The sequence below is a fragment of the Drosophila busckii genome, chromosome 2L (genome assembly GCF_011750605.1).
Source record: "Drosophila busckii strain San Diego stock center, stock number 13000-0081.31 chromosome 2L, ASM1175060v1, whole genome shotgun sequence".
NCBI lineage: Eukaryota > Metazoa > Arthropoda > Insecta > Diptera > Drosophilidae > Drosophila > Drosophila busckii.
The window spans coordinates 5,229,433-5,255,620 of record NC_046604.1 but is presented as its reverse complement, the minus strand read 5'-3'; the positions used below and the strand labels follow the sequence as shown (position 1 = coordinate 5,255,620).

The 26,188-nt window shown below is 42.5% G+C and overlaps 7 protein-coding genes, 1 long non-coding RNA gene and 4 other non-coding genes across 13 annotated transcripts; 4 read left to right on the top strand and 8 right to left on the bottom strand.

Annotated features, from left to right (window-relative positions):
- Positions 1–506: 506 nt before the first annotated feature.
- Positions 507–8,371, top strand: LOC108607958. The gene is given in 8 exon segments (XM_017999086.2): positions 507–673; positions 3,437–3,578; positions 3,667–3,854; positions 3,911–4,159; positions 4,162–4,826; positions 4,829–5,833; positions 6,350–7,025; positions 7,089–8,371. Coding segments are annotated over 7 exon segments (3,672 nt in total). The 5' UTR covers positions 507–673; positions 3,437–3,444; the 3' UTR covers positions 7,844–8,371.
- Positions 8,372–8,384: 13 nt separating this feature from the next.
- LOC108607957 (eEF1A lysine and N-terminal methyltransferase homolog) lies at positions 8,385–10,913 on the bottom strand. Its single transcript, XM_017999085.2, has 7 exons — positions 10,771–10,913; positions 10,524–10,646; positions 10,230–10,466; positions 9,957–10,167; positions 9,280–9,898; positions 9,032–9,224; positions 8,385–8,969 (listed from the first exon to the last, which is right to left on the bottom strand). Exons 1-7 carry the CDS (start codon positions 10,860–10,862, stop codon positions 8,405–8,407), a joined length of 2,040 nt encoding a protein of 679 aa, XP_017854574.1. The 5' UTR covers positions 10,863–10,913; the 3' UTR covers positions 8,385–8,404.
- Positions 10,914–12,531: 1,618 nt separating this feature from the next.
- On the top strand, positions 12,532–18,005 carry LOC108608264 (protein brunelleschi). Of its 2 annotated transcripts, XM_017999559.2 has the most exons (10): positions 12,532–13,130; positions 13,198–14,049; positions 14,110–14,945; positions 15,006–15,249; positions 15,305–15,861; positions 15,925–16,388; positions 16,446–16,831; positions 16,899–17,106; positions 17,170–17,503; positions 17,567–18,005. In XM_017999559.2, exons 1-9 carry the CDS (start codon positions 12,944–12,946, stop codon positions 17,459–17,461), a joined length of 4,026 nt encoding a protein of 1,341 aa, XP_017855048.2. In that variant the 5' UTR covers positions 12,532–12,943; the 3' UTR covers positions 17,462–17,503; positions 17,567–18,005. The 2 variants fall into 2 exon arrangements, with proteins under 2 accessions (XP_017855048.2, XP_017855047.2); XM_017999558.2 differs by having other exon boundaries at positions 17,170–18,005.
- LOC108608265 (transmembrane protein 230) lies at positions 17,999–18,581 on the bottom strand. Its single transcript, XM_017999560.2, has 2 exons — positions 18,323–18,581; positions 17,999–18,260 (listed from the first exon to the last, which is right to left on the bottom strand). The coding sequence occupies exons 1-2, from the start codon at positions 18,530–18,532 to the stop codon at positions 18,072–18,074; spliced, it is 399 nt and encodes a 132-aa protein (XP_017855049.1). The 5' UTR covers positions 18,533–18,581; the 3' UTR covers positions 17,999–18,071.
- Positions 18,582–18,758: 177 nt separating this feature from the next.
- On the bottom strand, positions 18,759–20,076 carry LOC108608312. The gene is made up of 6 exons (XR_001915534.1): positions 19,894–20,076; positions 19,771–19,832; positions 19,545–19,590; positions 19,300–19,365; positions 19,076–19,111; positions 18,759–18,900 (listed from the first exon to the last, which is right to left on the bottom strand). It is a non-coding gene; the product is annotated as an uncharacterized LOC108608312 (long non-coding RNA).
- On the bottom strand, positions 18,969–19,042 carry LOC117135074. Its single transcript, XR_004458980.1, has one exon. It is a non-coding gene; the product is annotated as a small nucleolar RNA Me28S-Cm2645 (small nucleolar RNA).
- On the bottom strand, positions 19,185–19,258 carry LOC117135077. Its single transcript, XR_004458983.1, has one exon. It is a non-coding gene; the product is annotated as a small nucleolar RNA Me28S-Cm2645 (small nucleolar RNA).
- Positions 19,434–19,504, bottom strand: LOC117135076. The gene has a single exon (XR_004458982.1). It is a non-coding gene; the product is annotated as a small nucleolar RNA Me28S-Cm2645 (small nucleolar RNA).
- Positions 19,656–19,730, bottom strand: LOC117135075. Its single transcript, XR_004458981.1, has one exon. It is a non-coding gene; the product is annotated as a small nucleolar RNA Me28S-Cm2645 (small nucleolar RNA).
- Positions 20,077–20,124: 48 nt separating the features above from the next.
- LOC108608309 (sperm-associated antigen 7) lies at positions 20,125–21,178 on the bottom strand. The gene has a single exon (XM_017999637.1). The coding sequence runs from the start codon at positions 21,106–21,108 to the stop codon at positions 20,368–20,370; it is 741 nt and encodes a 246-aa protein (XP_017855126.1). The 5' UTR covers positions 21,109–21,178; the 3' UTR covers positions 20,125–20,367.
- A 429-nt stretch (positions 21,179–21,607) lies between these two features.
- On the top strand, positions 21,608–23,771 carry LOC108608307 (cryptochrome-2). Its single transcript, XM_017999635.2, has 2 exons — positions 21,608–22,295; positions 22,350–23,771. The coding sequence occupies exons 1-2, from the start codon at positions 21,629–21,631 to the stop codon at positions 23,300–23,302; spliced, it is 1,620 nt and encodes a 539-aa protein (XP_017855124.2). The 5' UTR covers positions 21,608–21,628; the 3' UTR covers positions 23,303–23,771.
- A 174-nt stretch (positions 23,772–23,945) lies between these two features.
- LOC108608311 lies at positions 23,946–24,776 on the top strand. Its single transcript, XM_017999638.2, has one exon. It carries the CDS (start codon positions 24,042–24,044, stop codon positions 24,696–24,698), a length of 657 nt encoding a protein of 218 aa, XP_017855127.2. The 5' UTR covers positions 23,946–24,041; the 3' UTR covers positions 24,699–24,776.
- Positions 24,777–26,188: the final 1,412 nt, after the last annotated feature.

The window sequence follows — 26,188 nt, the reverse complement described above, 5'->3', positions numbered from 1 at the left end:
AAACAAACGTTGAATGCATTTGTTAATGTTTATATTGATTTTTTTCAATTACATTGATGTTAACATTGCAGTTTGACAGAGTGTGAAAGTTTCGTCTCCTTTGCGCTGTTGTTAACTTCGGTTTGCTTTGCTTGTTATCATTTTGGCAGTCACAGTACGAATAACAAGCAACAACAACATGGGCGCGCGCGCGCGCTCTCTTGCTCTCTTATTTACACTTACTCAATTAGTTAAACTTGTGCGACAAGTTAACCGGCGAATGGCAAGTGCATTCAATCGATGCTGCTGCTGCTGCTGAGCAGCGAGAGCGTAATCGCCAAGCAATTGAGCGAGCTACTCTTTTCACCTGAATGCGTATTTGAACTTGCCTGGGCGCGCGCTCTTTACACACACTCTGTATGCGTGCGTGTGTGTGTGTGTGTGTGTGTGAATTTTTCTGCACAGTTTGGGAGCACAATTAGTAGAGGCTGCGTTGTATTACGTTCAGTTCCCATTTAGATTTCCAGTGGTGCGATCGTGCGCTTCGCTCGCTGGCTCACCGGGTCCGCGAAGCGTGTAGCGTGTCTAACTAAACTCTTACTGTTAACTGTTCTTTTGAAATATCCTATATAATATATCCTGTGTATTGTTGTGTTGTGTGTGTGGTGCCTGCAGTGCACTAAACTCTTATCAAGTTCGTATTCAAACGAGTCCTATACTTAACTCAAGCAGCAGCAACAACAACAACAACTAAGTGACTTGGCCTGGCCTTCTCGAGTGCCGGCATTTACTTCATTGATGCACGATTAAACGTTTGCCAAAGTGGTTTCGACTGTTTGGCTATTGAGCAAACACGCATAAGCGCGCTTAATTGCAATTTATTCGCAGTCGAAACTATTTGCTTATATCCAATATTGATCAGAGCTTTAATGCCAAAGCGTTTTATTGATATTTGTCGATCAACTTGAATTGAGCTTTGCACCGGATGTCGCACCATTAGGATTAAGTTTTTCTAAGCTTATGTCTTAGTTCCGTTTGCTAAACAAATACGCAGCTAGAATTTAAATTTAATACAAACAAATAATTCGACAAACAAATACATATATGCGAACAATTAAAAGTTTGCATAAGCCAAAATAAATATTAAAAATGCTCGTAATTTTCAACGCCCACGCGAATAGCGACAGCTGAAAAACAATGTTCAAAGCGAAAATCGGAAAATGTGCATTATGCGTGCAAAAATTTTACTGCAAAAATAAAAGAGCAAAAACTTTACATAGCTGCCCCAGTTGACATAAAAAAATTTGACATGGGCATACTTATGAGCTACACTATTTCCAAATTCATTTTTGCAAGCAAGTTGAACACAAAAATATTTACAACCGTAGTAAAATTAAAAACTAAAAACTAATAGTCGGAGTATATTGAAAATAGACTTTAAATTTCTTAAGCTTACAATCTATTGAGCAAGTTTGTTCTCCATCAAAATGGAGAAATCGTTTGAATCTTTTGCAACCTAAAAAGTTTTTTTAGAACTAATCAAGATTTATATTATCGCTTAGACTGTATATAAGTATAAGCTATAGTATAATATTATTTCTTGTAACTCCAATTTTTCAAAGTAGAATTTCCAACTAGTTTTTTTTTCTAAGCTGGCAGTTGATAAATGCCTTTCAAAGCAGATTTATTGCTGCATCTGAAAATCTCAAAAAATTTTCACTTTTCGTTATGCAAATTGAAATAGACTTAGAAGAGGATAATTTGCATTTGTGTTTCGGCTCAATGAAAAACTAACTATTGAAAACTGGAAAGCCAGAAATTCCTGCCAAACTTGTAGACGAGAGTGCCGGAACACAGGCTGTGCCATAAGTAATCGTACAACTATATTGCCGGCTGTCCAGACAGATATCTGCAGTTCAGTTTGATGCAGGCAGCGACAAGTCATAAATTTTTATGCACGCCAGCCAGCTGGGAGCTCGAAGCTGGAGCTGGAGCTGGAGCTGGAGCTGAGGCTGTGGCTGAGAGTGGGCGCTGTTGACATGAATTGTTGCAGCTTAGGCATATTACAGAATTCTCGCATTTACATAAGTAAGTTGCAACTGCAACAGTGGCCTCCACACATTGGACACACCTCTAGCCATGTGTCGACATCAAAAAATATGCAAAACCAAAAAAAAGGAAGCACATTCGATACACTTTCTATTGGAGCGTTAAAATTTGCTGCTGGACACACAGCTCTGGCTAATTATTTGAAACTCTCTCGCTCTCTCGACCTAAAAAGTGCAGCTAACTGCTTTTTATTATGCAACAAATAAAAATAAAAGATGCAACTGCCACACAATGACGCTAAGTGTCATGTTGACTGCAACGCCGCTTTGTGTGTTTTCCCTTTTCGGAAATATTTTTTTGTTATATTTTTGGGATGTTCGTGACTTTTGAAAAGCACTTGTTAAAATCTCTGGAGGCGTCGTTATTGCTTATCTTCGATAATCCGCGTACTTAGCAATAGTTGTTAACAAATTTTATTTTCAAGCGTACTTTATATTGTACGTAATCTCTTCAAGTTTTAAGCTTTTATTTTCAGCTTATCAGCTCAATCAATCAATGCATATTTTTAAGATTTTAGCTTTAAAACTGATTAGACTGACTTTCATATATTTATTTTTCAAAGTTTAAACAGCAACTATATCTTATAGATATAGAATATATTTTTATCAAATGCGCAAAAGATAAAATGCAAAATAAAAAGACTTTTGTTCCATAAGAATCAGGAAATACTTTGTTCGATTTCCCTATAAGATGTGCTTGGGATCAATGACCAAGAGATTATACTACATAGAATATCTCAATTTAATTATTAAACATACAGTGTTGTTATTTTCGTGTAGTGTATAATACATTTAGTTTCAGTTTGTACATTCGCTTTGAAGCGAATGCTATTTATATTTATTTCTACAATATGCGACATAATTCATTCACAGATGTTGCATTTCTTTTCCTTTACTGTTTATATTACACTTGACACCATTTTCAGTTATTTTTATGCGTAATTTTGACATTCAGTTGGCCTTAAAATATAAACTGAATATGATTTACTTATATAGACTTAAATATAAAGAGGATGCGACTTGCCCCAAGTGCTGAATTTTCTTTAGCCTAATATAAATATTAGTTGCAGCTTAAGTGCTTTTAATTAACGATCTAGATAGACACAGTTGCTTTAATTGCCACAGACTTTGCACTAGTTGCTCTGTTTTATTTTTAAACCTTCAAAAATACGCGCTATTATTTAAATATTTTATGCCCATTGTTGAGCGACTGTCAATAAGAAATATTTTCTTTTTCTTATTGTTATTGATCAATAAGTCTCACAGCTGTTTAACTTTGTTGTTGTTTCTGCTGCTGTTGCTTGCTCCTTGTGTTTTCCGATTTGTTTAATAATAAACTTTTGTACTAGTAGCAACAATGTTGCTGCAAGGGGTTGTTAGATTTTTATGCTGCGAGTTGAAGAAATTGCAAACGAATTTGACAATGTTTTTAATATTCTGCTGGATTGTGTGGTTCTCACAAATAATTGCCATATCAACGGTCTTTATGAGGTAAGACCGAAAGACCGAAATTGTTTATAAAAAAATTACTAACTGATTGAAGTGATTTTGCTAATTTATTGCATTTGCTTGCTTGCAGTTTTCCGGAGATCATAGCCGAGCTGCCTGCTGTGACGGTGACGGAGCTGCCAGTGGAGCTGGATCAACTGAAGAATCGCCTGGATGCTGTTTTGCTGCAGCAGGCAACGCTTGGTGGCAGCAACAAGAGCGAGGAGCAGCAGTCGCTGGAGCAAAGCTTCGACGATGCCAAGTCCGCCATGCTAAAGGGTAACTAATCTTCAATCTAGCTGTGGTTTCGGCATTAAATTGTTGGTTTTTTATAGAGGAGCAGCTGGTGAAGCTGAATGAGGCAGGCGTGGGGATTGATGCGCCTGCTGCAAGTGAAGTCAATGGCACAGTCGGGATGAATGGAACGCGGCCAGCGCTGGAGAGCAATGAAACGGCAGAGGAAGTGCCGATGCCCGTGTTTTCGGAGTGGGCACAAAAGCAAATGGAGGCGGAGGCAAGTCGCGAGCAGGCCATGGAGCTGGAGCAGCAGGTGGTGAACAACTCGGCGCAGCGACGCAATGCGACAGCTCGAGCAGCGGCAAGCCGCCACCGCTGAAGCTGCGCGCCAAGAATTATGCCTCGCCGGATTGTGGCGCCAAGATCATAGCCTCCAATGCGGATGCGAGCAACACGGGCGCTGTGCTGAGCCACTCCAGCGATGAGTATATGCTGAGCACCTGCGGCAGTCGCATTTGGTTTGTCGTCGAGCTCTGCGAGGCGGTGCAGGCGCAGAAGGTGGAGCTGGCCAACTTTGAGCTGTTCAGCTCCTCGCCCAAGAACTTTACGGTGGCTGTGTCCAAGCGCTTTCCCACCCGCGACTGGAGCAACGTGGGACGCTTTGCCGCCGAGGATAAGCGCACGGTGCAGACGTTCGAGCTGCATCCGCATTTGTTTGGCAAGTTCGTGCGCGTCGATATACACTCGCACTACTCCAAGGAGCACTTTTGTCCCGTCTCGCTCTTTCGCGTCTTTGGCACCTCCGAGTTTGAAGCCTTCGAAACGGAAATACGTCCCGGCGACGAGCTGGATGACTTTGATGACGATGACGAGCAGGCCCACAAGGCGCCGCATGCCAATGGAAATATATTCCAAAGCGCCAGCGACGCCGTCATGCAAATGGTCAAGAAAGCCGCCGAGGTGCTGGTCAAGCCCACCAAGGCGCTGCGCTGGTCCGCCGAGCCCTTGCTCTGCCCACACGCCCGCCCAGGGCATCTTCAGCCTGCGTCCAGTGCAACAGCACCTTGGTGCAGCGCATCAACAATCTGCTCTCCTGCCAGTCCAGGCAACTGCAGCTGCTGCTCTCGCTGCCACAGCTGCGCGACCATCTGCTCCAGAGTCGCGTCTGCCCGCTGGACTACAGCATCAGCTTGAATTACATAAATCCCCCCGCCAGCAGTGGCATGGCCAAGCGCCAAAGCATCTACCTGAGTCTACTGCCCGCGGAGCATATCGGCGCCCTATGCAAGCTGCTCCAAAGCGAGCAGGGCCAAGCACCCGCTCTGGCCTTGGAACCCGAGCCGCAGCAACCAACCAAACTGCCTGAGCCGCCTACAGAGAATGTTACCACTGCATTGCCGACGCCGCCACCGACGCCACTGGAAGAGCAGCCTGCGCCCAGCACGCCGCTGGAGCCGCCAACGCCACAGCTGGAAATTGTACCACCAGAAACAGTCGCCACCATCACCATCACACAGCCAAGTGTACGCAGCGACGCTGCAGCCACCACAGCTAACTCCGCCTCTGTTAATGTTGCCGGCTCCCCAGCAGATGTGAATATATTCAATGTGCCCGCCGCGACGCAGGCCACAGCTCCAGCTCCAGCTGCAGCTGCGATTATGCCAACGCCAGAGACGCCCACTGCAACATCAGCAACACCTGCTGCAGTGGAGTCCATCGAGCCAGAGGCCAGCACACTGGCAGCCAGCACAAGTTCCAGCGAGACAGAGCTGCTGGGCAGCGGCAGCGGCCTGGACGACAACAATCCCGCCAACTGGGAGAGCATTGACAGTCTGCTGACCACTACGGTGGCCTCGATTACAGCAGGCGGTGGGGCCGCTGCTGCCGCCGCCGCTGTAGTCAATGGCAATGCTCAGCTGGCAAGTAGCGCTGGCAGCGCCGCTGGCATCAACATGCAGCAGAAGTTGACGAATGGCGCCCAATCCGAGAGCGTGTTCATTAGGCTATCGAATCGCATCAAGGTGTGTATGGCGGATTACATAATCTTATGTAAATGTAAGGGGGGGCAGCTACTCTAGTAATGGGAGTTTGGCTTTAATTAAAAAGAAAAACCAATTGGGATAAAAGGAATAATGAGCTCTCACACTCAGTTTGTGTCTAATCCAAGGACTTGTATCCAAAGAGAAACAAATAAGTTTGCAATAGAAAGATTCAGCTTAAGCTTAGGTATAAGTCACTAAACTAAAGGCCTAAAGTCCTGGACAAATAATTAAGAGTATTTGCAAGTCGCTGTAGTTGACATTGGTTGGCCGCGTGGGAGTTTTATGGTCACGTTGCGTGTCGGCAACTCATTACCGGTGGGGCTGGCTAGACTAGCCACAATCGAGTGTAGCCACACCTCGATGCGCAGCCGTATCCTTGTAACAGTTTTCGCGAGCTGGCGTCGCTTTTGGCCTTTGCTGTTGCCATGACGTCGCTTTTGGCAAACGAACTTTGTTGAGTTGTTGTTAACGCTGCTGAGTTTTTGTCTTCCATAGGCACTCGAGCGCAATATGTCGCTGTCGGGTCAGTATCTGGAGGAGCTGTCGCGCCGCTACAAGAAGCAGGTGGAGGAGCTGCAGCAGACGCTTACGCAACAGTCGCTGACGGTGCGCACGCTGGAGGATCAGAGCCGGCGCTATATAGAGCAGGAGCAGCTGTATCAGCAGCAGAGCGCTGCGCTGGCCGGCGAGGTGCGCGCCTTGACGTACCAGGTGCAGGCCTGCATACTGGTCATCATCATTGTGGGCACCTGCATCTTTCTCATGCTGGTGGTGGGCACAGTATTTTATCGCAAGCTGCGCCGCCAAACCCAACAGCTGCTGCCCATGTCACAGTCAACGCCAGTGGCCAGTAACAAACAGAAGCTGAGTCGTCGTAAGTCGTACGAACAGATGCTGGAGCAGTCGCCAGCCAAGCAGCGGCGTCCCAGCGAGGAGGCTCTGCTCATACTCAAGTGCTGCGGCGACGGCGGCACACATTCCGAGCCAGATCCAGGCAGCAGACAGCGCAAGTTATCCGTTTGTTATGGCAGCAACAACAACATAGCCAGCAATATGCTCGCTGCCAGGTCAGCTCTGCATAGGCGCAAGAACGCAAAGCACTCCTGGCACGCCAGTCTGGACTCGGCCCACACATCCTGCGCCGAACAGCTGGATAAATTCTTTGACGTCGGTAAGTGACACGCACCTGCACCTGTCATAAAAAGTTGTAGATACTCAAGCTTTTGTCTTGCAGATACGCTGCGGAGCAACAAATCGCAATCGAAGGCAAGCAAAAAGAAATTGCCACAGTCGCAGCCAGCGCAGGAGCTGAAACGCCAGGAGTCCACGCCCGCTAACTATGCACCCGGCAGCCTCTTGGAGGAGTCAGCGCAGAGCGACTTCGACGAGAGTCTCATACTGGACGACGACGATTTGGCCAACTTTATACCCACCAGCGATCTGGCCTACAACGAATTTATGCCCGAGGGTCCCTCCGGCTATCAGACACTGGACACTGTGGATGGCAAGTCGGAGAAGCAGCCGCAGCCTGTGAAAAAGTCGCGGCGCGTCTCGTCGCCCGCTTTCTTCAAGTCGCCTTTTGGCAAGAGCAAGAACAAGGGCGGCAGCTTCAATGGCATTGGCGGCGTCAAGGGCAGTCACTCGGCACACGAGGCCACCTCATGGGAATGGTATCGCCTGAGGCGCAGCGAGAAGCAAGCAAAGCAAGTGCCTAATGCCAGTCTGGACAGCTCATCGCTGTCGGAAATCAACTTTCCGCTGAACCCAACGCAGAATTCTTTTCGCATACTAGGCGAAGCTATACGCAGTTCCGGCGAGCAGAGCTGCAAGCTTAATGGCAATGGCAATGGCAATGGAGCAGTAGCAGTAACAGGAGCCGTGGGCACCGCTGTCGGTAGCGGCAGTAGTAGCAGCGGTGCCAGCACCACATCCTCCACCACGAAGAAGAAGCAGCGCGCGTTTAACAATCTATTTCGCAAAGTCTTTTGATTTAATGCTATTTCTGCATTCAATTGGCATCCCATTTATTATTAAATTGTTGAAATTGTGTAAGCCGACGCCTGAAATTCATGAATTTTATATTCATGCAAACGATTCTCGTTTCGCTGAGCTAAAGAGTTCCTTAAGTGTTGCAGTAACATGCAAATGACTGTCATAAAAAGAATTAAAACAAAATTGTAAACTACCCACGAACTATAAAGCTGTTAAATTGTATAATTTATAGCTCTACGCTTATGCATATGTACATACATACAAGTTTATGTAAGAAATCAGCACAACGCGCATGGCCAACAGCAACTTACCTTAATCTAATTTCAATACCTTGTCGTTCTTGCTAAGCTCTTAATTTAAATGAATCTATTTTGTAAGCGCGTGTGTACTAGAAAAGAGAAAATGGATTTACAGCGGTAACAGCAACTGCAGACCATTGCCACAAAACTTGTTATATTAGCCGTTATAACTACCTATTTAATTTAGAGTAACTAATTATTTAAGCTTTTATTTGTAAACTTGAAAGCATATTAACAATTTATTTAAAAACACTAACAACTATGTGTTCTTGCTATTTATTTTTAACTCTTTTAAAAAGTCTGCAACATCGAGTGCATCCTCTTTGGCCAGCTGCTGCGTCTTGACAGCATTGTTTAGTCCACGTCCCGCTGTGCCCAGCTGATTTTTCAGCTGCTCCACATTACTATACTTCTCATTGTTAGCACAATACACAACCTCATTGACATCCTCGTCCAGCTTATAGCTGCAAACGGCTTTAAATACTTGCTGCAAGCTGTTAATGGCCTCAGCGCGCAGATTCTCATCACGGCATACGAGATTCAGCATAAACAGACCACTGGCTCCAATAATCTGTTTAATGTGCTGCAAGATCTTGTGCTCCAGAAAACTTTGTGGCGGGCAGCTCATGCCGAGCGTGTAGTCCTTGCTGTCCACATCAAACATTACCGCATCGAAGTGAATGTCTTCACTGCAGCAGCGCTCCACAAAGGCCAAACCATCATCGATGACCACATGAAAGCGTTTGTCCTGCTTCAGCTCGAAGTACTGCTCAGCCACTTCCAGCATTATAGGATCGATTTCCACAGCCGTTACGCGCACCTGACTGGGCATAAACTCAAAGTTAATGAATGGCAATGACAAAAAAAATAATTTATTGTTGCTTACGGCATTGCAGCATGTAGGAAGCTGCAGAGGCCACCGCCACCAAGACCAATGACTAGCACATCCTTAAGCTCATTCTGATTAGGATTTGTCAACGTGGTGCCCAGCTGCACACCCACAGACATGTAGAGATGATGCTGGCACGCCAGGTAGCCAAAGTCGATCTTTTTACGGTCCTTTTTTCCTTTGATTTTGACTAGCGTAAAAAACAAATTGAAGTTGATATTCCAAATACAAATTATACAACGCACCTGTTTTAATCAACGCCTCCGACTGCACAACAAACTGATTGCTGAGGAATATGAGTCTCCGCAACGTTTTGCCATCCGCCTCCACTTCCTCAATGCGAAAGTCGCCGGATATTTTCGAGAAACCCGATATGAGCGTCTCTCGTTTACCCACATCAGCGCCCAACGATAAATAGGGTATCTGCTCGTTGAGTCCCGCAGGGGCCAGGCTCTTAATGCTATGTCCTAGCTCACTCTTGACCTCGTCCAGTGTACTATAAATCTGATCGCGATGCAGTGTAACGACAGCCAAACGTTGAAACTTGGCAGATGCTTGCAGCTTCTTGCGGCCAGCGCTTGTGGCAAATAGCCACTCAATCTCGCGACCTTGTGGCACAATGAAAGCTGCATATTTTCCGAGACCACGTGCAGGAGGCTGATCCAGAACGTGCACAGTGTAACGCGGCGTCTGCTCAGCGGCCTGGTGCAAGTCCATGGTGACCTCGTTATGGCCTGCAATGCTTGAACGTGCCAGGCCATTGCATACCAGCGCCGCTTTTTGTACAGAAGTCACTGCATCGATTAGCTCCGATGCGCACTTTAGGCGCTGTAGTTTCTCATTACCCAGACCAAACTCAAGTAACTAGAAATAAACTTGATCAAGATCATGATGTTGACTCGACCGCTGCAGTTACACTTACCGGCATGGGCAAGCTTTTGAATTTGGTGGCAATCACAACAAAAACAGGCATAGTTAGACCATCACCGTCACTGCTGCGTTCTCTACTCGCACGCTCTACGTCCAGACAGTGCACAACGCGTAGCATGCAATTATGCCGAGGCAGAAAATCAAGTAGATAGTTTATGATGTGCTCCTGCAACAACGATATACCAACATAACGACCACCATTACTAGTGTAAACATAATTAATGCACAAGTGATTCAAATATAAATGGAAGTTAGTAATACCTACCGCATTGTGCGCAATATTTCTTTGAAGTATCGCTCCACCAAGGCCTTCGTTTCCGCGCTATCGTCTACAAACAGTGCATCAAGCGTACCCTTATCCAAAGCCACCGAAAAACTCTCGTCTGAAAAGGACATTGCTGTAGCATCCATTTGAATAAACTTTAAGTCTGGTCTTGTTTTTGCATTGAGTTCCAGCATTTTCTTTACAGCTACGGGAGAGATATCAATGTTGGTAATCTCTCTACAAAAAGAAGTAGTATCAAATATAAATCAAGAGCAAACATGAAGCTTAACTTACTTGAAGCCGGTGTCATACATATCCATGCTCAGCTTGGAATTGCCGCAACCAAGCATCAGAATCTTATCTGCGGGCTTTATATACTTGTGTATTTGATCGCATAGTTCCAGGTACTCGCCATACCTTTGAAAAGCAAGATTTAAGTTTCTTATTATAAATAAATTCTTAGTAGGTCACCCTGTATGCGGACATTGGCACGTGTAAGCGGCAATACCTGGACCCTTTTTATTTTATTGTTTATACATACCATTCGAAAGCCTTTTCGCCGCGTTTCTTGAAGAACTCATTCCAGTAGTCTGTCTGGCCGAACTCCTCTCGCGTTCTTGGCAACAAATTCATTGTAATATGCCGCAAGACAATAAACAATCTTTACACGTTTGTTTATCAATGCTGTTGCGCTGCCGCTCTTAGCGATGGCCAATAACGAATATCGATATACGCGTTGTAGCTTAGCTTAGATACAATTTTAACAATTCGCGCGTGAATTTAAAATTGAGAACGGTTGGTGGGCTTTTGCTTTTTTAAATAATGTAAAATTAAATAAGCTACCGAGTAATTTCAAAATGTTTGATTAACTCAAAGCAATAATTTGGACTTTTAGAAAAATTAAGCTTGTATAATCTTGAATATTTTTCAAATGAAAGCAAATTGAGTCTACGTTTGCAACTTCGCTATATACAAGAGAGCACTTTTTTATACTTCAAAACCTCTTAAACATTTTTATTTTGAATTACATATTCCACAAAGATTCAGCTTTAGTATTAACTAAGGCAGCATTAAGATTTAATATGAGAAATTGAGACTGGTATATAAAATTTCCGAACAATGTGGCAGTTATGCCTATAAGATCGATGTTTATATTATTATCAAACAGCAAAGCAAATAAAGGCAAATTAGAAATATCCCATCACAACCAAAGATTACCATCAGCCAACAACTAAAACAAAGAAGACATCGTTAAAATCTAGCTGTATTCGAAAGAAATAACAAAATTAATTAAAAGCTCCTATTATGAGAAAGTTTAAGGCTTGGTTCATTTAACAGAGACTTCTTCCTAGGATTAGAAGATGCATCAGACGACAAAATTTATATAAATGCACTACAACAATAACAAGTTCAAATAGACAAGCTGTAAACCATTTGACTATTCAAAAAGGCTTTGGTTCTTTCGATGGGGACTTTTATTTAGGACTAGAAAAAATCCTATAATCTGATGAATATTAAAAAGAAAGGACAAGAACGAAAAGCTTCTTCGAATTCCAACAACTTCTTTTCCGCTTCGCAAAACTTTAGTATCAAACATAAAAACAAACGAAAAACACACATTTCGACAATAATTAAAGAAATTTAAATACACTTTATTTAAATGGCTTTATCTTGCAGCTAAATTATAATAAGATAGCTTAATAGCCTCAAAATACTAATCAAGCGCTTGGACCATAGTTTAATGTCTTATTAGGCGGCAACTATTAACTACACAGCTATGCGAATCCATAATTGACAACATACACCATGATAATCACCTAATATTTACTTGTTGTTAAGCAACCTAATTTTCGTAAGCAACAACATTTTTTTATTAGTTAGCTTTTTATATGTTATACATTGATTAATCAGTTTTTAAAAAGAAGTTTAAGTATTTCTATTTATATAAGCGTTCAAGACTTACCAAGACTTAATTCAAATTTAAAGAAATTAATAGGTTGCAAAATATGCTGATTATAACAAGTGCTTTGTTTTTAATTATTGTTTATTTAGCAGACCACACCAACACGCCTCTGATGAAGCCGAATTAAATCGAGCTGAGATTAATGAAGCATTTATATAGTTGAAATTAATACGGAGGCGATTGAGTGATCTGTGCATTGAGCATATATTTTCAAATATTGTACGGTGAAGGTAAAATCGATACACGATGTATTAAACTACTCGACATCCATCAAAATAAACTATCGCACCAAAGCAATCTATCGAAGCATTCGATATTTTGATACATTATCAACAGCCCTAGTTTTTACTTTGTTAAAATTATTATATTACTACTTGCATTTTTCCTTTGATATTTATAAATTTCAAAGCACTCTTTCGCACACCTTTTTAAGTAATAATTGACTAAAAGACAACGCCACTGCACCGGGTGACAAATTAAAGTGACAGCATCACCATCATATCATCAAAAAGGGGAGGTTCGTTTGTTATCGCATTGCAAGCCCACATCACATTTAAAGGCGAAGGCGAAGAAACAATGGAAATCAATTGAGGCACGAGCACATCAATGTCAACGTCATCTATAAACAATTCTAGCAGCGCTACTTGACGACAATTTGGTCACTTCGTAGGTGGACATGTGAAAGCCAAAGGTGCGTCTGAGAACCGAGAACTGGAACGGAATTGGTCGGATTGGATTGTAACTGTTGTAAATGCGTGCCGCTGCAGTGCTGTCGCATGTCAGCGCGGAGTCAGCTATGTCACGGCCTGACTATGAACAGAATGCACTCCATCATAGCTGCCTGCTGGTGCTCTTGCGAGGTGTGGGACCATCCCGAGCACTTGTCTTGCAACGAGCATTTGAGAAGGTGCGACGTGTCAACAACATCAAAGTTACTGGTAAGCAACAGTGCTGCTTAAATAAGTTAACCTATGATTTAATTGTACTCTCTTTTTGCCTATGCAGACTCCAGTGGCGTTATGCGCACCATTCATTTTCGATTCATACATGAGCATCCAGTAGACCACAACGACTGGGGTGACTTTCAGACGCATCGCCGCCTGCTGGGCCTGATAACAATTGGCAAGTTTGACAACCAAACGGAGCTCAATGAACTGTGTCGCCAACACGAATCGCTCAAAGTGCGCTACGGTAGCACACTTTATGAGTCACGTGCCATATTTTTTGGACCCGATGCAGAAAACAACTCCCTGGATATAGCTAACCACATAGATGGCGTAGACAATGCCCAGCCGCTGCTGCAAGCAATGAGTGAGCAGGGCGCCAATACAGAAGCAAAGATCAAAGTGCCAGAGCAACAGAAGCAGCAGATTACTGCGCGCCTGCAGGATGAGTTCACAACGCCGTCCAACTTCAAGTCACAAGCGTTTTTTTACCGCGAACAGGATGCCTACGCGGATCTGGAAACGCGTGTGGGTGACTTCCTACATGCGCTGTTTTGGGTGCTGGAGTCAAGGCGACTTGAACGCTCGCGCGAAAAGCCTGACAGAGTCAGTCTACTGCTGGCGCCCTTCGAAAAGCGCGATTTTGTGGGCTTGGACATGGAATCGCGAAACAATCGCAAGCGCTGCGTGGGGCGCGTAATGAAAAATCTGGCTGATCTATCTCTGCAAGCGGGACTACTGGACGAAGCGCTTAGCCTTTACCACAATGCCAATGAGACGCTGCGCTCAGTGGGAGACTCACTGTGGGTGGGCGCCAGCGAGGAAGGCCTGTGCGCTTGCTCGGCCGTTCTGCTGTATCCGCAGCTGCGTGAGATTGAAACTCTGCACAGAAATGCGTCACTGCAAGAGACTGGCAAGTTGAAAACGAAATTTAATCTATGTGCGCACTAATCGTATTAAATTATATCTGTAGGTACCTCGCCGCTGCGCAACACTCCGGAGAAGTGGCGTGCCAGTGATGCCACCAAAAAAGTAAACACGCCCGATGTGGTTGGCAACACCAATGGTGCCAACGCATTGACCTCAAATTCATCTTCGTGCTCATCGGTATCGTCGCTTGTGACAAGCAATTCCTCTGCTTCCGGGACGCCCACAAATTCAACATCATCTTCCTCCACATCTACAATTTCTGTAGCACACTTTGGTGGTCACCAGCGCAATGGCGAACTGCCCGCCAACATACTCAAACCGGAGGAGATTCCCAACTTCTATCGCCGTGCGATTATCAATTACAGCAAGTACAGGAATGCGGCCACAATTGAAACGGAGGCGGCATTAAAGGCCACACGTATTTGCATAGAGCAGAATCGTCCCTTGGATGTGGCCATGTTTCTGCAAAATATTCTTTACATTAATCTCAACATGAGTGAACCGGATCGAGTCAAGCGCTTTGAGATTATCACAGAGCTGTATCAGCAAATTGGCTATCAGCGCAAGGCAGCGTTCTTCCAGCGCCTAGCTGCCCAAAAACATGTGCAGCAGGGTAGCCAAGCGCCAGACTGGAAGCAGAGCTATAGTTTAATGCTTGGCAGCTTTACAGGCTATCTGCTGTCGCTTGATCCTCTGGAAGTGCTAGAGAACGCTGCTGGCTGGCCGTCGCTGCAAATTGATTTGGTGCAGAGCCTCATATCGGCGGCCAGACGCCTGGGACACTCGGCTCTGGCCACGCGCCACATGACGTTTCTTCTGCAAACCCAATGGAACAACATGTCCGCAACGGAGCAAAGCGAAATGGCGGTGCAGTTACAGGTGAGCATAGTCAATAATAAGATACAAATATATGAAACTTATAAATAACTCTAAATGCAGAATTTAAGCGCACAATGCGAGGGATCGCCTGTGCCGTTAGTGCTGGACAATGGCACTGTCATACCGCCCGCAAATCTAACTGATTTGCCCTACTGCCTAGAACTGGTGGTAAAGGATATGCCCGCGCACTTGCGTCCACTACGCATCAAGATTGCCAAAGCCGACAGTGGTCCATTTCTCTTTACGCCCATCCATTTTAATTCCGTGGATCGGCGCGATAAGAAGAAGGATCGCAATAAAATAGGTAAGCTATAAACTAAGCGTAAACGACTATTATTTAAGCTTTGCTCTTTGTACAGCTTTTCTGTGGGTGCAAAACGATCTGTGCGAGGTCAGTGTGCGTCTGCGTAATCCTTTACCCTTTGAGCTGGCCGTCACGGACATGCGACTGTTGTCTAATGGCGTCGTGTTTGAGTCGTTGCCACAAACAGTTGTACTGCAACCACATGTGCCCACGCATGTCTCGCTGCACGGCACACCCATGGAGTGTGGCCAGCTGGATCTACAAGGCTACAGCACGCACACACTGGGTGTCAAGTCGAACTGTCGTCTGAAGCACATGCATGGACGTCGTTTGCCGCCAAACTATTTGGTGAATGTTATACCAGCGCTTCCACGCATAGCGATTAAAACATCGTTGCCTCAAACTGCGACATTTAGCAGTATGAAGAAGGCGGATATTGTGGTGACCTCGGCCAGTCTGACGCTCTACAACGGCGAGTCCTCCAGCTGCACTATAACTATTACCAATGAGAGCAGCTCGTTGCCACTGGAGTATGTGGAGGTTAATATTAACTCTAATGTGGAGCAAAAGCAACAGCAAAAGATCTTTCGCATTGATGACCAGGCGCTGCAGGTAAGCTCAACTGCAAATTAATCAACAATTGTATTATATATAATTATTCTCTTAATTTTGCAGGCTCGGTTGCCTGTACCGCCTTTGGGCAGCATTGAATTCGAGCTACTTATTTATGCTGATGCTGACTTTGTTTGTCCAATGCCTGGAGGGTTATTGCCACAGAATTCTGCTGATTATGGCGCATCCTCACCATCGCATTATTCCAATATTTCGTCATCCGGCCATGCCAGTTTGCCACTGCATGTGAGCTCTCCGCACCATCGTCGGCATGAACAGCAGAACGCCAACTCGCGCTCAACCATATCTGGTGCTCAGCAATCGCTGGCTGCACTTAGTTTACAGCCAGTTGGAGCTGGGGGATCAGCTGGCGCTGGCTCGCAACACATTGAGGCTCAACTGCGTCTAAAATACTCGGGCGGAGAGGCCTTGACTGCTGGTTATTGCCGTCAGTGCGCCGTGTCCTTTAACCTAGAGCTGCTGCCAAGTGCACAGATAACCAGCTGGGATGTCTTGCCCGCTGAAATGTAAGTGACTGCAGTAAATTGTATTATTCACCTATACTAATGCTCTATTGCTTGCAGTGCTTCGCAGTTTTATCTGGTGCTGGACATATCCAATTTGACCGCTCAAGAAATGTCGCTCAATTACACTGATAATAAAAATATACTCATTGAGGCCAAAGAAAGCTGCCGCGTGCCTATACCTGTGGATCGTTGCTCCTTGGAGCAGGTGTGTGCCGCACGTGCAGCGGAAATCGCTGAGAATCTGGAGCGTGAGCTTTGCTTTCGTACGCAGCTGCTCTCGTTTAGCGACGCTCTCAGCAAGCTCTGCTCCACTCACATTGCGGAGTGCGTGAAAATCAACTGGATGCTAACGGGCACGGACATAAAAGGTGTTGCATCACTACGTGGCATTGTGTTATCGCATGCCATGGTTGATTTGACCACAGTTTCTCCACTACAGTGGTGTAAGTGTGATTTTTGTTTTTATATTTTTTGCAAATGTGGCTAATTTAAATTGTTTTCTGTTTGTAGCAATTTCATTTAAAGATACTTTAGTGCAGCCACATAGCGAAATGATTTGCAGCGTTGGACAGAGCACAATGTTGAGCATAACATTGACCAATCAATCTTTGCAGCCGCTCAAAAATTTAGTGCTGACCATCAAGTTCTATCAGGACTATTTAAACGGCATGGAGAACTACAATCTTGAGACACGTGTCGCTATTTCTGGACCCTGTCGGTGCGTCGCGTTATGCAACTTCTCAGTTTACGAATACTGATTAATTTATTTTAATGCTTACAGGGTTACAATTCCTATTATGGAGAAGCATGAGCAAAAGCAGCACAATTGCTCTGTGATATTCTTTACGCCAGGACGGTTTAAGGCGAGCATTGAGTGCGCTACCAGGCCACAACAAAATAACAATAGTAGTATTTCACATTCTTGTCCAGGCGGCACCAACTTGGGTCAATTAGAAGTGTTAGCGCCTCAATCAGTTAGCATGAATGCTGCGTCAGCTGCAAGCTTCGACGAGCAGCAGGCACACATATGGAAATTTATACCACCCATTGAGGTGACCGTTGTTGAGCAGTAATTGGAGTTGAAGTGATTGTTAACATTGTAGTTAAATTTCGTTGTATGTATTTATTTATGTAGCGTGTATTACATGTACTGTATATGTACCTTCTTTCCCCTGTAGTTACGTACCATATACAATAGCAATGTTAATCAGAGTATATACAATTATTAACATATATATATATGTACATGCGCATATACAGCTAAGCTTTATTGTAACATGAGAAGCAATTGTTTATATAATAAAAAGCATTAAGTGTATATATGCATACATAGAAACATTCTATAATTAAGCTCAAAACTGTGTACACCTACATATGTATGCTTCGTAGGAACAAATGCCATAATATGTATGTAAATCGTATCCAACATATGAATATATATGTACAAAGCTTCAAGCCTAGATGTGCATGCATACATAAATTATATTGTTAGGTAGCCAATATTTTCGATCCACTAAATTCTCGAGCATAACATATTTTGATAGCCAGCAAACACACACACATGTATTTAAAGATATTTTTATACAATAAATGCAACATCCTGACAGAAAATATAAAATGCTAGTGAAACATAACAAAAAGTTCAAATAAAAACACAAAAAAAAATTAGTATGTTTACTTATTTTAGCCCAGACGGCGTATATCATCCATCGAGTAACCTGGACGGCGTAGACCAATACAGACGAGAATATAAAAGTAGTAACCACCAGGTATAATTGTTAGTCCACCTATTATTACAAGCGCCCAAAATCGGTCTGTACTATCTTTAAAGCTGCCAGCCTTCAAGTCCATAGCCGCGCAGAAAATGCAAATCTATTTTTATATACAAAATAATAAGTAAAAATACATATAAATTATATTCTTAGTTTGCCTACCGATCCACCCACAAACAAAACAAATATTATTGCAATGGTTTTCCAAGGCGTTTTTTCCTCCACATCTGGCAATACCCACTGTTCATGTACAAAGCCATCTGTTTCTGTAGGTCCCTCGCCAACTCTTATATAGTCTCCGCCAGGCGAGGCAGACGCTCCAGTCGCATTAAGACGCCGTCTCGAGTCAGATTTATTGGCATTATGCAGCATGTTTGGAAGTTAAGAAATGTAAACAAACCGCGATTCTTAATTTGTTCACAATTTTCAATAAACTCTACAGAATTATCGAGAAGTGATAAGAGTTATCGTTTTCTTTTTTTTTTTTTTTGCTAAATAAGCTTTCCAACACTTAACTATTATCTGTTACTTCATTTTTGAGAGTAAAAAAAGTATGCGCCTAAAAACATCTACAATGGATAAAACTTTGAAGTCCATATTTCAAGTTGTAATTATTTTTATTTATAGTGTTACAAATCATATTATTTTTTATTATTTACTTCGCACCCGCGCTTCCAAGCATCTTGTGTACTTTAACGCACATTTTGGAGTGATCTCTTCAGGCAAGTGTTGTGTTGTATCTGTAAGAAAGACACTTCAATTAATACAAACATCTACTACTGGATCTCCAAAATTTCATTTCAGTATTAATTTCAGTTTTAAATAAAAGATAAATCAATCATAGACATCAGATGTCCCTATCAAAGTTTTCATCACCATAAGGGGTATTCATTAAAATAAAAAATATATACTTACTTCAAATAAGAATACAGTTTCTCAACAGATGCTCATCTAGAAAAAATACAAGACTTCTTATTAAATATTGTATTTCAATTACAAAGAAAATAGTTATATTGTATGAATATATTCAGTAAATAAATATTGATAAATCAGTCATAGGACTTCAGATGTCCCTATCAAAGTTATCATCAGCAAAGAGAACACATTCAGCAAGTGTTACAAATGTTAATTAATCTTACCTAATATTCAATCTTCAGGCTGGGTATGAATTTATTCCCTTTATAAGCATTTTATGCACGTGTTACCTGTAAAAATATAAATATGCAAAGTTAGAAATACAAATAAACAACAATCATGTGTAGTTTCAAGATAAAACAGTCAGTTAAAAAATGATAAATCAATCATAGACATCAGATGTCCCTATCAAAGTTATCATCAGCCGATAATTAACTTAGTTGCAGTCCATATTCAAAACAATACCCACCATGGCCTTGAGAGAGCATTGAAATCTTCATACGGAAACGCATTATCTGCAAGAAAATGACAACCGATTAATAAAGCACAGTATAAAGGTATCGACGCTCGTTTTAATTTAACGATCAGTTTATTAATAATGATAAATCAATCATAGACATCAGATGTCCCTATCAAAGCTTTTCATCAGTCAAGTGTGGTTATGATCATTCCAAATGTAATGTGCTTTGACTTACCATGACTTTGCTCCTCCACGAAGAGTAAGATAGTTCCATTTTATATCAAGTATAAAAATCATCTAAGAAAATATGCTTATTAATAGTTATTTGTTGCGCTAGAATAAACTTCAGTAAACTTACATTATTGCTCTATTTATTTTCTTGTTTTTCCATGTTTTCGACAACATTTTATAATTTAAACCGACCTCACCGACCAATTTTTGTAGAATGAAAGTCCACACGTGGATAAAGTTAGAACACTTTTCATCACTTAAATGAAAAGTTATCCAACACCGAACCAGGCAAATTTAGTGCCAAATACAATCATAATGTAAACACCACTGTTGATACTAGTACTACAAAATTTTGTTGTTTATTATATAAATAGAAATTGCTAATTGGACACTGCAGTTTACATATGTATATAACTTTATCTAAACAACCACAGTCGATGCGTTTTAACATATGTACATACAAACACGCATGTAGGCATTAACATTAACCCTGCTCGACTGCGTATCTAACAAAACATGTACATATGTATGTATGTACATACAAACAATATGTGTAGTCTTACTATTAACGTTTGGAAAATATGTTGATTTGATGTTGATCTTATTGCTGTTCAGTCGCAGGTATCAGTATGTCTGTCTCTGCCAGGTCCTGCTCATGCTGCTGTTGTAGTTTCAATTTCTTTTTGGCCTGTATGTCGGCCAATGTCTGCTCAATGGAACGCATGTCCTTTTTATTTTTACTGGGCACAAAGCCATAGCTTTGGTTTGTTTCTGTTTTTCGTGCTGCTTGAAGTGCCGCTGATTCGCCAATGAGGTGAGCATATTTGGCTTTGTAGTTAGATGCTGGCTTTATTTGACCAGAACAGCCAGCGGCTCCATCAGAAGCCTCACTATATTTTTCGTTCAGGCTTTGCTCCAGTGCTACGCGTTCTTTTCGCTTCTCCGAATACTCTTTGGCTACGTCCTTGGTCCAACCTTCACCATTGCGCCTAGCTGACACTTCGTCTTCGCTGGGCGGGTGCTCCTTTTTGTAAACTACAGAATGCCTGTTCTCGTCCTCGCGGCCAAAACTCATGGCAATAAATCCACCATTTTCAGCTATCTCGTGTATAACAGAGCGATGCACTTTGTCCATCGGCTGGAACTCGATGTAGACTCTATCGTCTTTGGCGAATCGACCCATCCTTTCGTCCACATACTTTCGAAATCGAAGCAGCTCCTCCTTTTGCTTATTTTGCATTCGCTCTACCAATTCTCGTTGCTTTTTTATAACCTTTTTCTGTTGTTCATTTGTGGCTGGCGGACCGTCCATTGAGTTCAGGATTGAGTCGAGCAGATCCATTTCGCAATATATTGTCTATTATTAGTTGCTAATTTGTTATATTAACGACAACATTTGGTTTATTTATATATTTATTATAGAACTGCAGGAACTATCGAGGCACTAGAGTAATCGATGTATGGAAATTTGACTAAATATCGAACACTTCATGATTATGCGCTCGATAACTATGTTAAATCCGTTACATTTCAACATTTAAAAGGTACTGCGCTTAACTGAAAATAATAATTGACTTGATTTCAATGAAAGACTCGAATTTTTACAAGCAATAATTATCTTTTTTTGTAAAATCCGGAAGCCTGTAAAGTAAACATATAGTCATTACAATATGTTTAGTTATTGCGACTATGTCTAAATTTGAATGACGCGCTCCAACACAACGATACTATCGATACTGTGACTACAAAACATATGACATTTTCTAAAGAGTTGGCAGTTTCTTGTAGAACTGAGCGGGTGCTGCTTTTTAAAAAGCCTAAGCAAAGTTAAATAACTAATTTGCAATTATTTACGCTCATTAATGGGAACACAGCGTAAATCATTAGTACACTGGTTTCGTAAGGGACTTCGTGTGCATGATAATCCAGCATTATCGGAAACATTTAAGGTGGCACGTGATTCGCCCGATGAATTCTGTGTGCGCCCTATATTTATATTAGACCCTGGCATATTGGATTGGATGCAAGTTGGTGCAAATCGCTGGCGGTTTTTGCAGCAGTCCCTTGCTGATTTAGATCTTCAGCTGCGCAAGCTGAACTCGCGTCTATATGTAGTTCGCGGCAAGCCCATCGAAGTGTTTCCACAGCTTTTTGAGCGGTGGCACGTCCATTTGCTTACATATGAAACGGATATTGAGCCGTATGCCGTGACACGAGATGCGACAGTGCAGAAACTAGCAGCAGCAGCAGGAGTAAAAGTGGACACGCACTGTTCCCATACCATATATAACCCAGAGCTCATCATTGCAAGGAATATGGGTAAGGCTCCAGTTACGTATCAGAAATTCCTGAGCATTGTGGAAAAACTCAAGTTGCCGAAAGCTTTGGATGTGCTACCGAGACTGCCAGATGGCATGCAACCAGTAAAGGATGCAAATGAGGTGAACGACACAAAAGTATATGACTGTCCAACTTTGGAGCAACTGGTCAAGAGGCCAGAGGAATTAGGAGACAACAAATTTCCTGGTGGTAAGTCAAAGATGCCACAGTTTTAACAGTCACTCATTAATTATGGATTGGCAGGGGAAACGGAAGCACTACGTCGTATGGAAGCTTCTCTCGATGACGAGGTGTGGGTGGCAAAATTTGAGAAACCCAATACAGCGCCAAACTCACTGGAGCCTAGCACAACGGTGCTAAGTCCATATTTGAAATTTGGTTGTCTAAGCGCTCGCCTGCTGCATCGGCGTCTTCAGGACATCTTGGCCAGACACCCCAAGCATTCAAAGCCACCAGTTTCCCTGGTAGGCCAACTAATGTGGCGGGAGTTTTACTACACAGCAGCTGCTGCTGATCCCAACTTCGATCGCATGTTGGGCAATGCGTACTCGTTGCAAATACCTTGGCAGGAGAATTCCGACCACCTGGAGGCCTGGGCACATGGGCGCACTGGTTATCCTTTTATCGATGCAATCATGCGTCAGCTGCGGCAAGAAGGCTGGATACATCACTTGGCACGTCATGCAGTTGCTTGTTTTCTGACTCGCGGCGATTTATGGATCAGCTGGGAAGAGGGTCAACGCGTTTTTGAGCAGCTGCTGCTGGATCAGGACTGGGCACTCAATGCGGGCAACTGGATGTGGCTATCGGCCTCTGCATTCTTTCATCAATATTTCCGTGTATACAGCCCAGTGGCATTTGGCAAGAAAACAGATTCCACTGGCGCCTACATAAGAAAATACGTGCCAGAGCTGGCCAAGTATCCAGCTGGCTGCATTTATGAACCCTGGAAGGCTACGCTTAGCGCTCAGCGGGAATACGGCTGCGTGCTGGGCGTCGACTATCCACATCGTATTGTTGACCACGATGTGGTGCACAAGGAAAACATTAAGCGCATGAGTGCTGCCTACAAAGTGAATCGTGAAGTGCGCACTGGCAAGGAGGAGGTGGACGAGTATGAGCTCAAGTCTCAAGGTAATGCAAAGCGCAAGGCTCGCGCTGTGGCCACTGGACGCACGGCTAAGCGCAAGCGTTGAGAAGCAAAACATATATTGTCTTAGAATGCTAAGCATTAGCCTATGGCCATTATGTTTTTGTGCACTAAATTGAACTCCTTCCAGTGTCATTAAAGTCCATTATGCAAAATCCTTTAAGCAGCTGATAGCATTTGGCCTTGGCAGTCATCGATAATGTGCTGTGCTAACGACCGTCTGCTCGCCTGTGCTTGATGCTTACGTCGAGTCGAACTATAGCCATTTCTCAGAATGCCAGTATCACGGAATAAATCACGTGTCCGGTTACTGCTGGCGACGCTCAAGCCATTGAACATGTAACATCTGAGAGATTTTATATACAATTAGCAGAAACTGAAATATACATAGATTTAAGATAAATGAAAACCAAGCACGTGATGCTCAAAGCTGTGTGTACAAAAGGCAACATTGAAAACACTTAAGTTATATAACAATCTAATTATATATTTAGCTTACAATTATATTGATGAATTCACAGATATACAAATGAAAAATGTATATAAATAAATGGAAATTAGTAGGAAGTAACAAGTTATGTTTTAGATGATAACAATTATAGTAGACTTTGAGTTTACTTTTTAGTTAGTTAGTTTGTCAAATGCTTATTTTTAGCCAATTTTTCAAAACAGTCATAACTTTCGGCTTTTGAGGCACCGGAGCTAACAATTTAAAATATAAAAATTTTAAACCGATAAACATAAACTACACTTGCAATTAACTGAAAAATACAAAATCGTTAAAAATGTTTCGATGTCTGTTCATGCGCAAAAATGTTTTGCTGCCCAGGTTCTTATATTCGAGTTATGTAGCCCGGGCGAATATGTTTACTGGTTCGATGTTCCAGTCGAAGCAAAGGAATGTCTTTCCTGATAACTTCAGTGTGACCGATATAAACGTATTCGAGCTGGCCAAGGATGATGTGGAGTTTCAACGAAACTTTCTAACAACCTTGCCCATGCTCGATAAGGAGATATCTGCGTCCATGCAATCCAATGCCGATGCGCCTGTTCCCAATGCTGTGCCTGAGCCACAGAGCAACTCTGTTGTGGAGCCGGCGACTCCAAGCTCTAGTAGCAATGACAATTGCATTTTGGATAGGAACGGCTTGCCTGTTATTCCAATTGAAATTGATGGCTGGAAAAATCTTACTGAGGACGACGACGAGGATGATCCCACTGTGCAGAAGCCATCGTCCATTGAAATTGGTGATGATGACTACAAAAAGGAGCACTTGCTGGTGGTACCAGAATCGCGTGAGGGACAGGTGGAATACAAGGGCATCAAGGTCAAGTTGCCAGAGACGGCAAGCAAGGACGTGGGCACGTATCGTTTTCGCCGCGATGCCGAGGATATGGAATCCGTGGGTGACGATATGCGTTTGGCTAAATTCGATAAATAGTTCGCTACTACGATTATGTCGATTTGCTTGTTTGATCAATTTATAAAATGTCCAAACGGCTATTGCGTCCGTCAACAATTTTTGTCCAAGCCTTATTTTTATTATGTGGAATTTAAATTGATAATACTATTGAAAATACTGCTAATGTTGACCTTTATTGTATGCTTGGCACTTAAAATTATATTATAATGTGCATTAATTGTTTTCACTTTTATTTGTATGTCTTTGTGAATGATGTTCTATAGAATTGCAAGCGCATTTATACCAATTTACAGTAACAGCAATGACTTCATTAGAAAAACCAGCAAAACTTTCGAAACCAACCGACTTTCAAATACACTTTGCCAATCTATGAAAGCTATGGCTGACATGTGCCGCGGATCTAGGCAAAAGTTTTCTATATTGTGGACCTGATTGTACGCATTTCTTCTGCATCTTGAAGATACCTTTTTTCCGTTTGCTTTAAGGCCAAAGTGTATAGGAAAAAAGTGAGTAGGAAGCAACGTTCAAAAGTTAAAATGTAGCCATTTTTCAAAAATTTTGTTTGTGGGACGTTTGGCGTTGTTTGTGCATAGTCCATTGCCATCATGCTGCTACAAAAGTTGGATGGCTACGCATACATGCATACATATGTATATGTGAGTTGGAACATACTAACCCGGTGAAACATTTGAGTTGCGTTTGCATGGCATAGGAAAAAAATAAATGAAAGGAGAGAAAATGTTGCGTTGCGAGTGCTTGTTACAGACAAAGTTAGACAGAGATGGGTACCTGTAAAAAAATGGCTGCTCAGCGCGTTTTGCCGCTAATTGGATGCTAAAGGTGTAAGTGTGTGTGTGTGTGTGGGTGTGTAGGTGTGACCTATCTAACAGAAAGTTGCAAACATCATTAACAGGATGGCAGCTCGGACCAGTCCTCATTCACACATAAACGTGTTAGTTTCTCTCCTTTTTTCACACCACACTGACAGACAGACAGACAGGCAGACAGACACACTCGTAATTTGGGGTTGATAAGATTTAAGTTGGCGGAATCATTATGACATGCAATTAAATTAAATGGCAACATTTAAAAGCTTCACTCTCACACTTGATTGTCGGCTTCCATTTATTTGATTTACGCCAGCTCTTGTTTTAAAACTTTTCAACTGACAATTAAAATAATTGAAAATAAAAGCAAGAGTGGAAAAACATTATTGTTATAAGAGTAATTTGTTTTATTTGTTTAATGTCGAGCAGTCAACGCTAAACTAAAAATTGTACAATATTTAAAACTAGTTGAGCATTAGAGTTTTAATATTAATACAGATGCTGGTGCCTCTGTTTTAAAAACACAATAAAGTCTGTTGTAATTTTGGAGCCAAAGCAAAAACCAATGCAGGCTAATTATGTTTATTTGTAGTATGTATCTAACTGTCTAAGTGGAAACAATTTGTTGCCAAATTATCTGCTAAATTAGGTAATTTCAATTCAACAAACGAGCTTGGAACT

Coding starts and splice junctions, on each gene's coding strand:
- LOC108607957 (XM_017999085.2), bottom strand. CDS start 10,862: ATGAATTTGTTGCCAAGAACGCGAGAGGAGTTCGGCCAGACAGACTAC. Junction 10,467..10,523: donor ATGTATGACACCGGCTTCAA/GTAAGTTAAGCT, acceptor TTCTTTTTGTAG/AGAGATTACCAACATTGATA. Junction 8,970..9,031: donor TTCCTACATGCTGCAATGCC/GTAAGCAACAAT, acceptor GTTTATGCCCAG/TCAGGTGCGCGTAACGGCTG.
- LOC108608264 (XM_017999559.2), top strand. CDS start 12,944: ATGCGTGCCGCTGCAGTGCTGTCGCATGTCAGCGCGGAGTCAGCTATG. Junction 15,250..15,304: donor GAAGGATCGCAATAAAATAG/GTAAGCTATAAA, acceptor CTCTTTGTACAG/CTTTTCTGTGGGTGCAAAAC. Junction 16,832..16,898: donor AGTTTCTCCACTACAGTGGT/GTAAGTGTGATT, acceptor TTCTGTTTGTAG/CAATTTCATTTAAAGATACT.
- LOC108608265 (XM_017999560.2), bottom strand. CDS start 18,532: ATGCTGCATAATGCCAATAAATCTGACTCGAGACGGCGTCTTAATGCG. Junction 18,261..18,322: donor TTTTGTTTGTGGGTGGATCG/GTAGGCAAACTA, acceptor ATATAAAAATAG/ATTTGCATTTTCTGCGCGGC.
- LOC108608309 (XM_017999637.1), bottom strand. CDS start 21,108: ATGGATCTGCTCGACTCAATCCTGAACTCAATGGACGGTCCGCCAGCC.
- LOC108608307 (XM_017999635.2), top strand. CDS start 21,629: ATGGGAACACAGCGTAAATCATTAGTACACTGGTTTCGTAAGGGACTT. Junction 22,296..22,349: donor AGACAACAAATTTCCTGGTG/GTAAGTCAAAGA, acceptor ATGGATTGGCAG/GGGAAACGGAAGCACTACGT.
- LOC108608311 (XM_017999638.2), top strand. CDS start 24,042: ATGTTTCGATGTCTGTTCATGCGCAAAAATGTTTTGCTGCCCAGGTTC.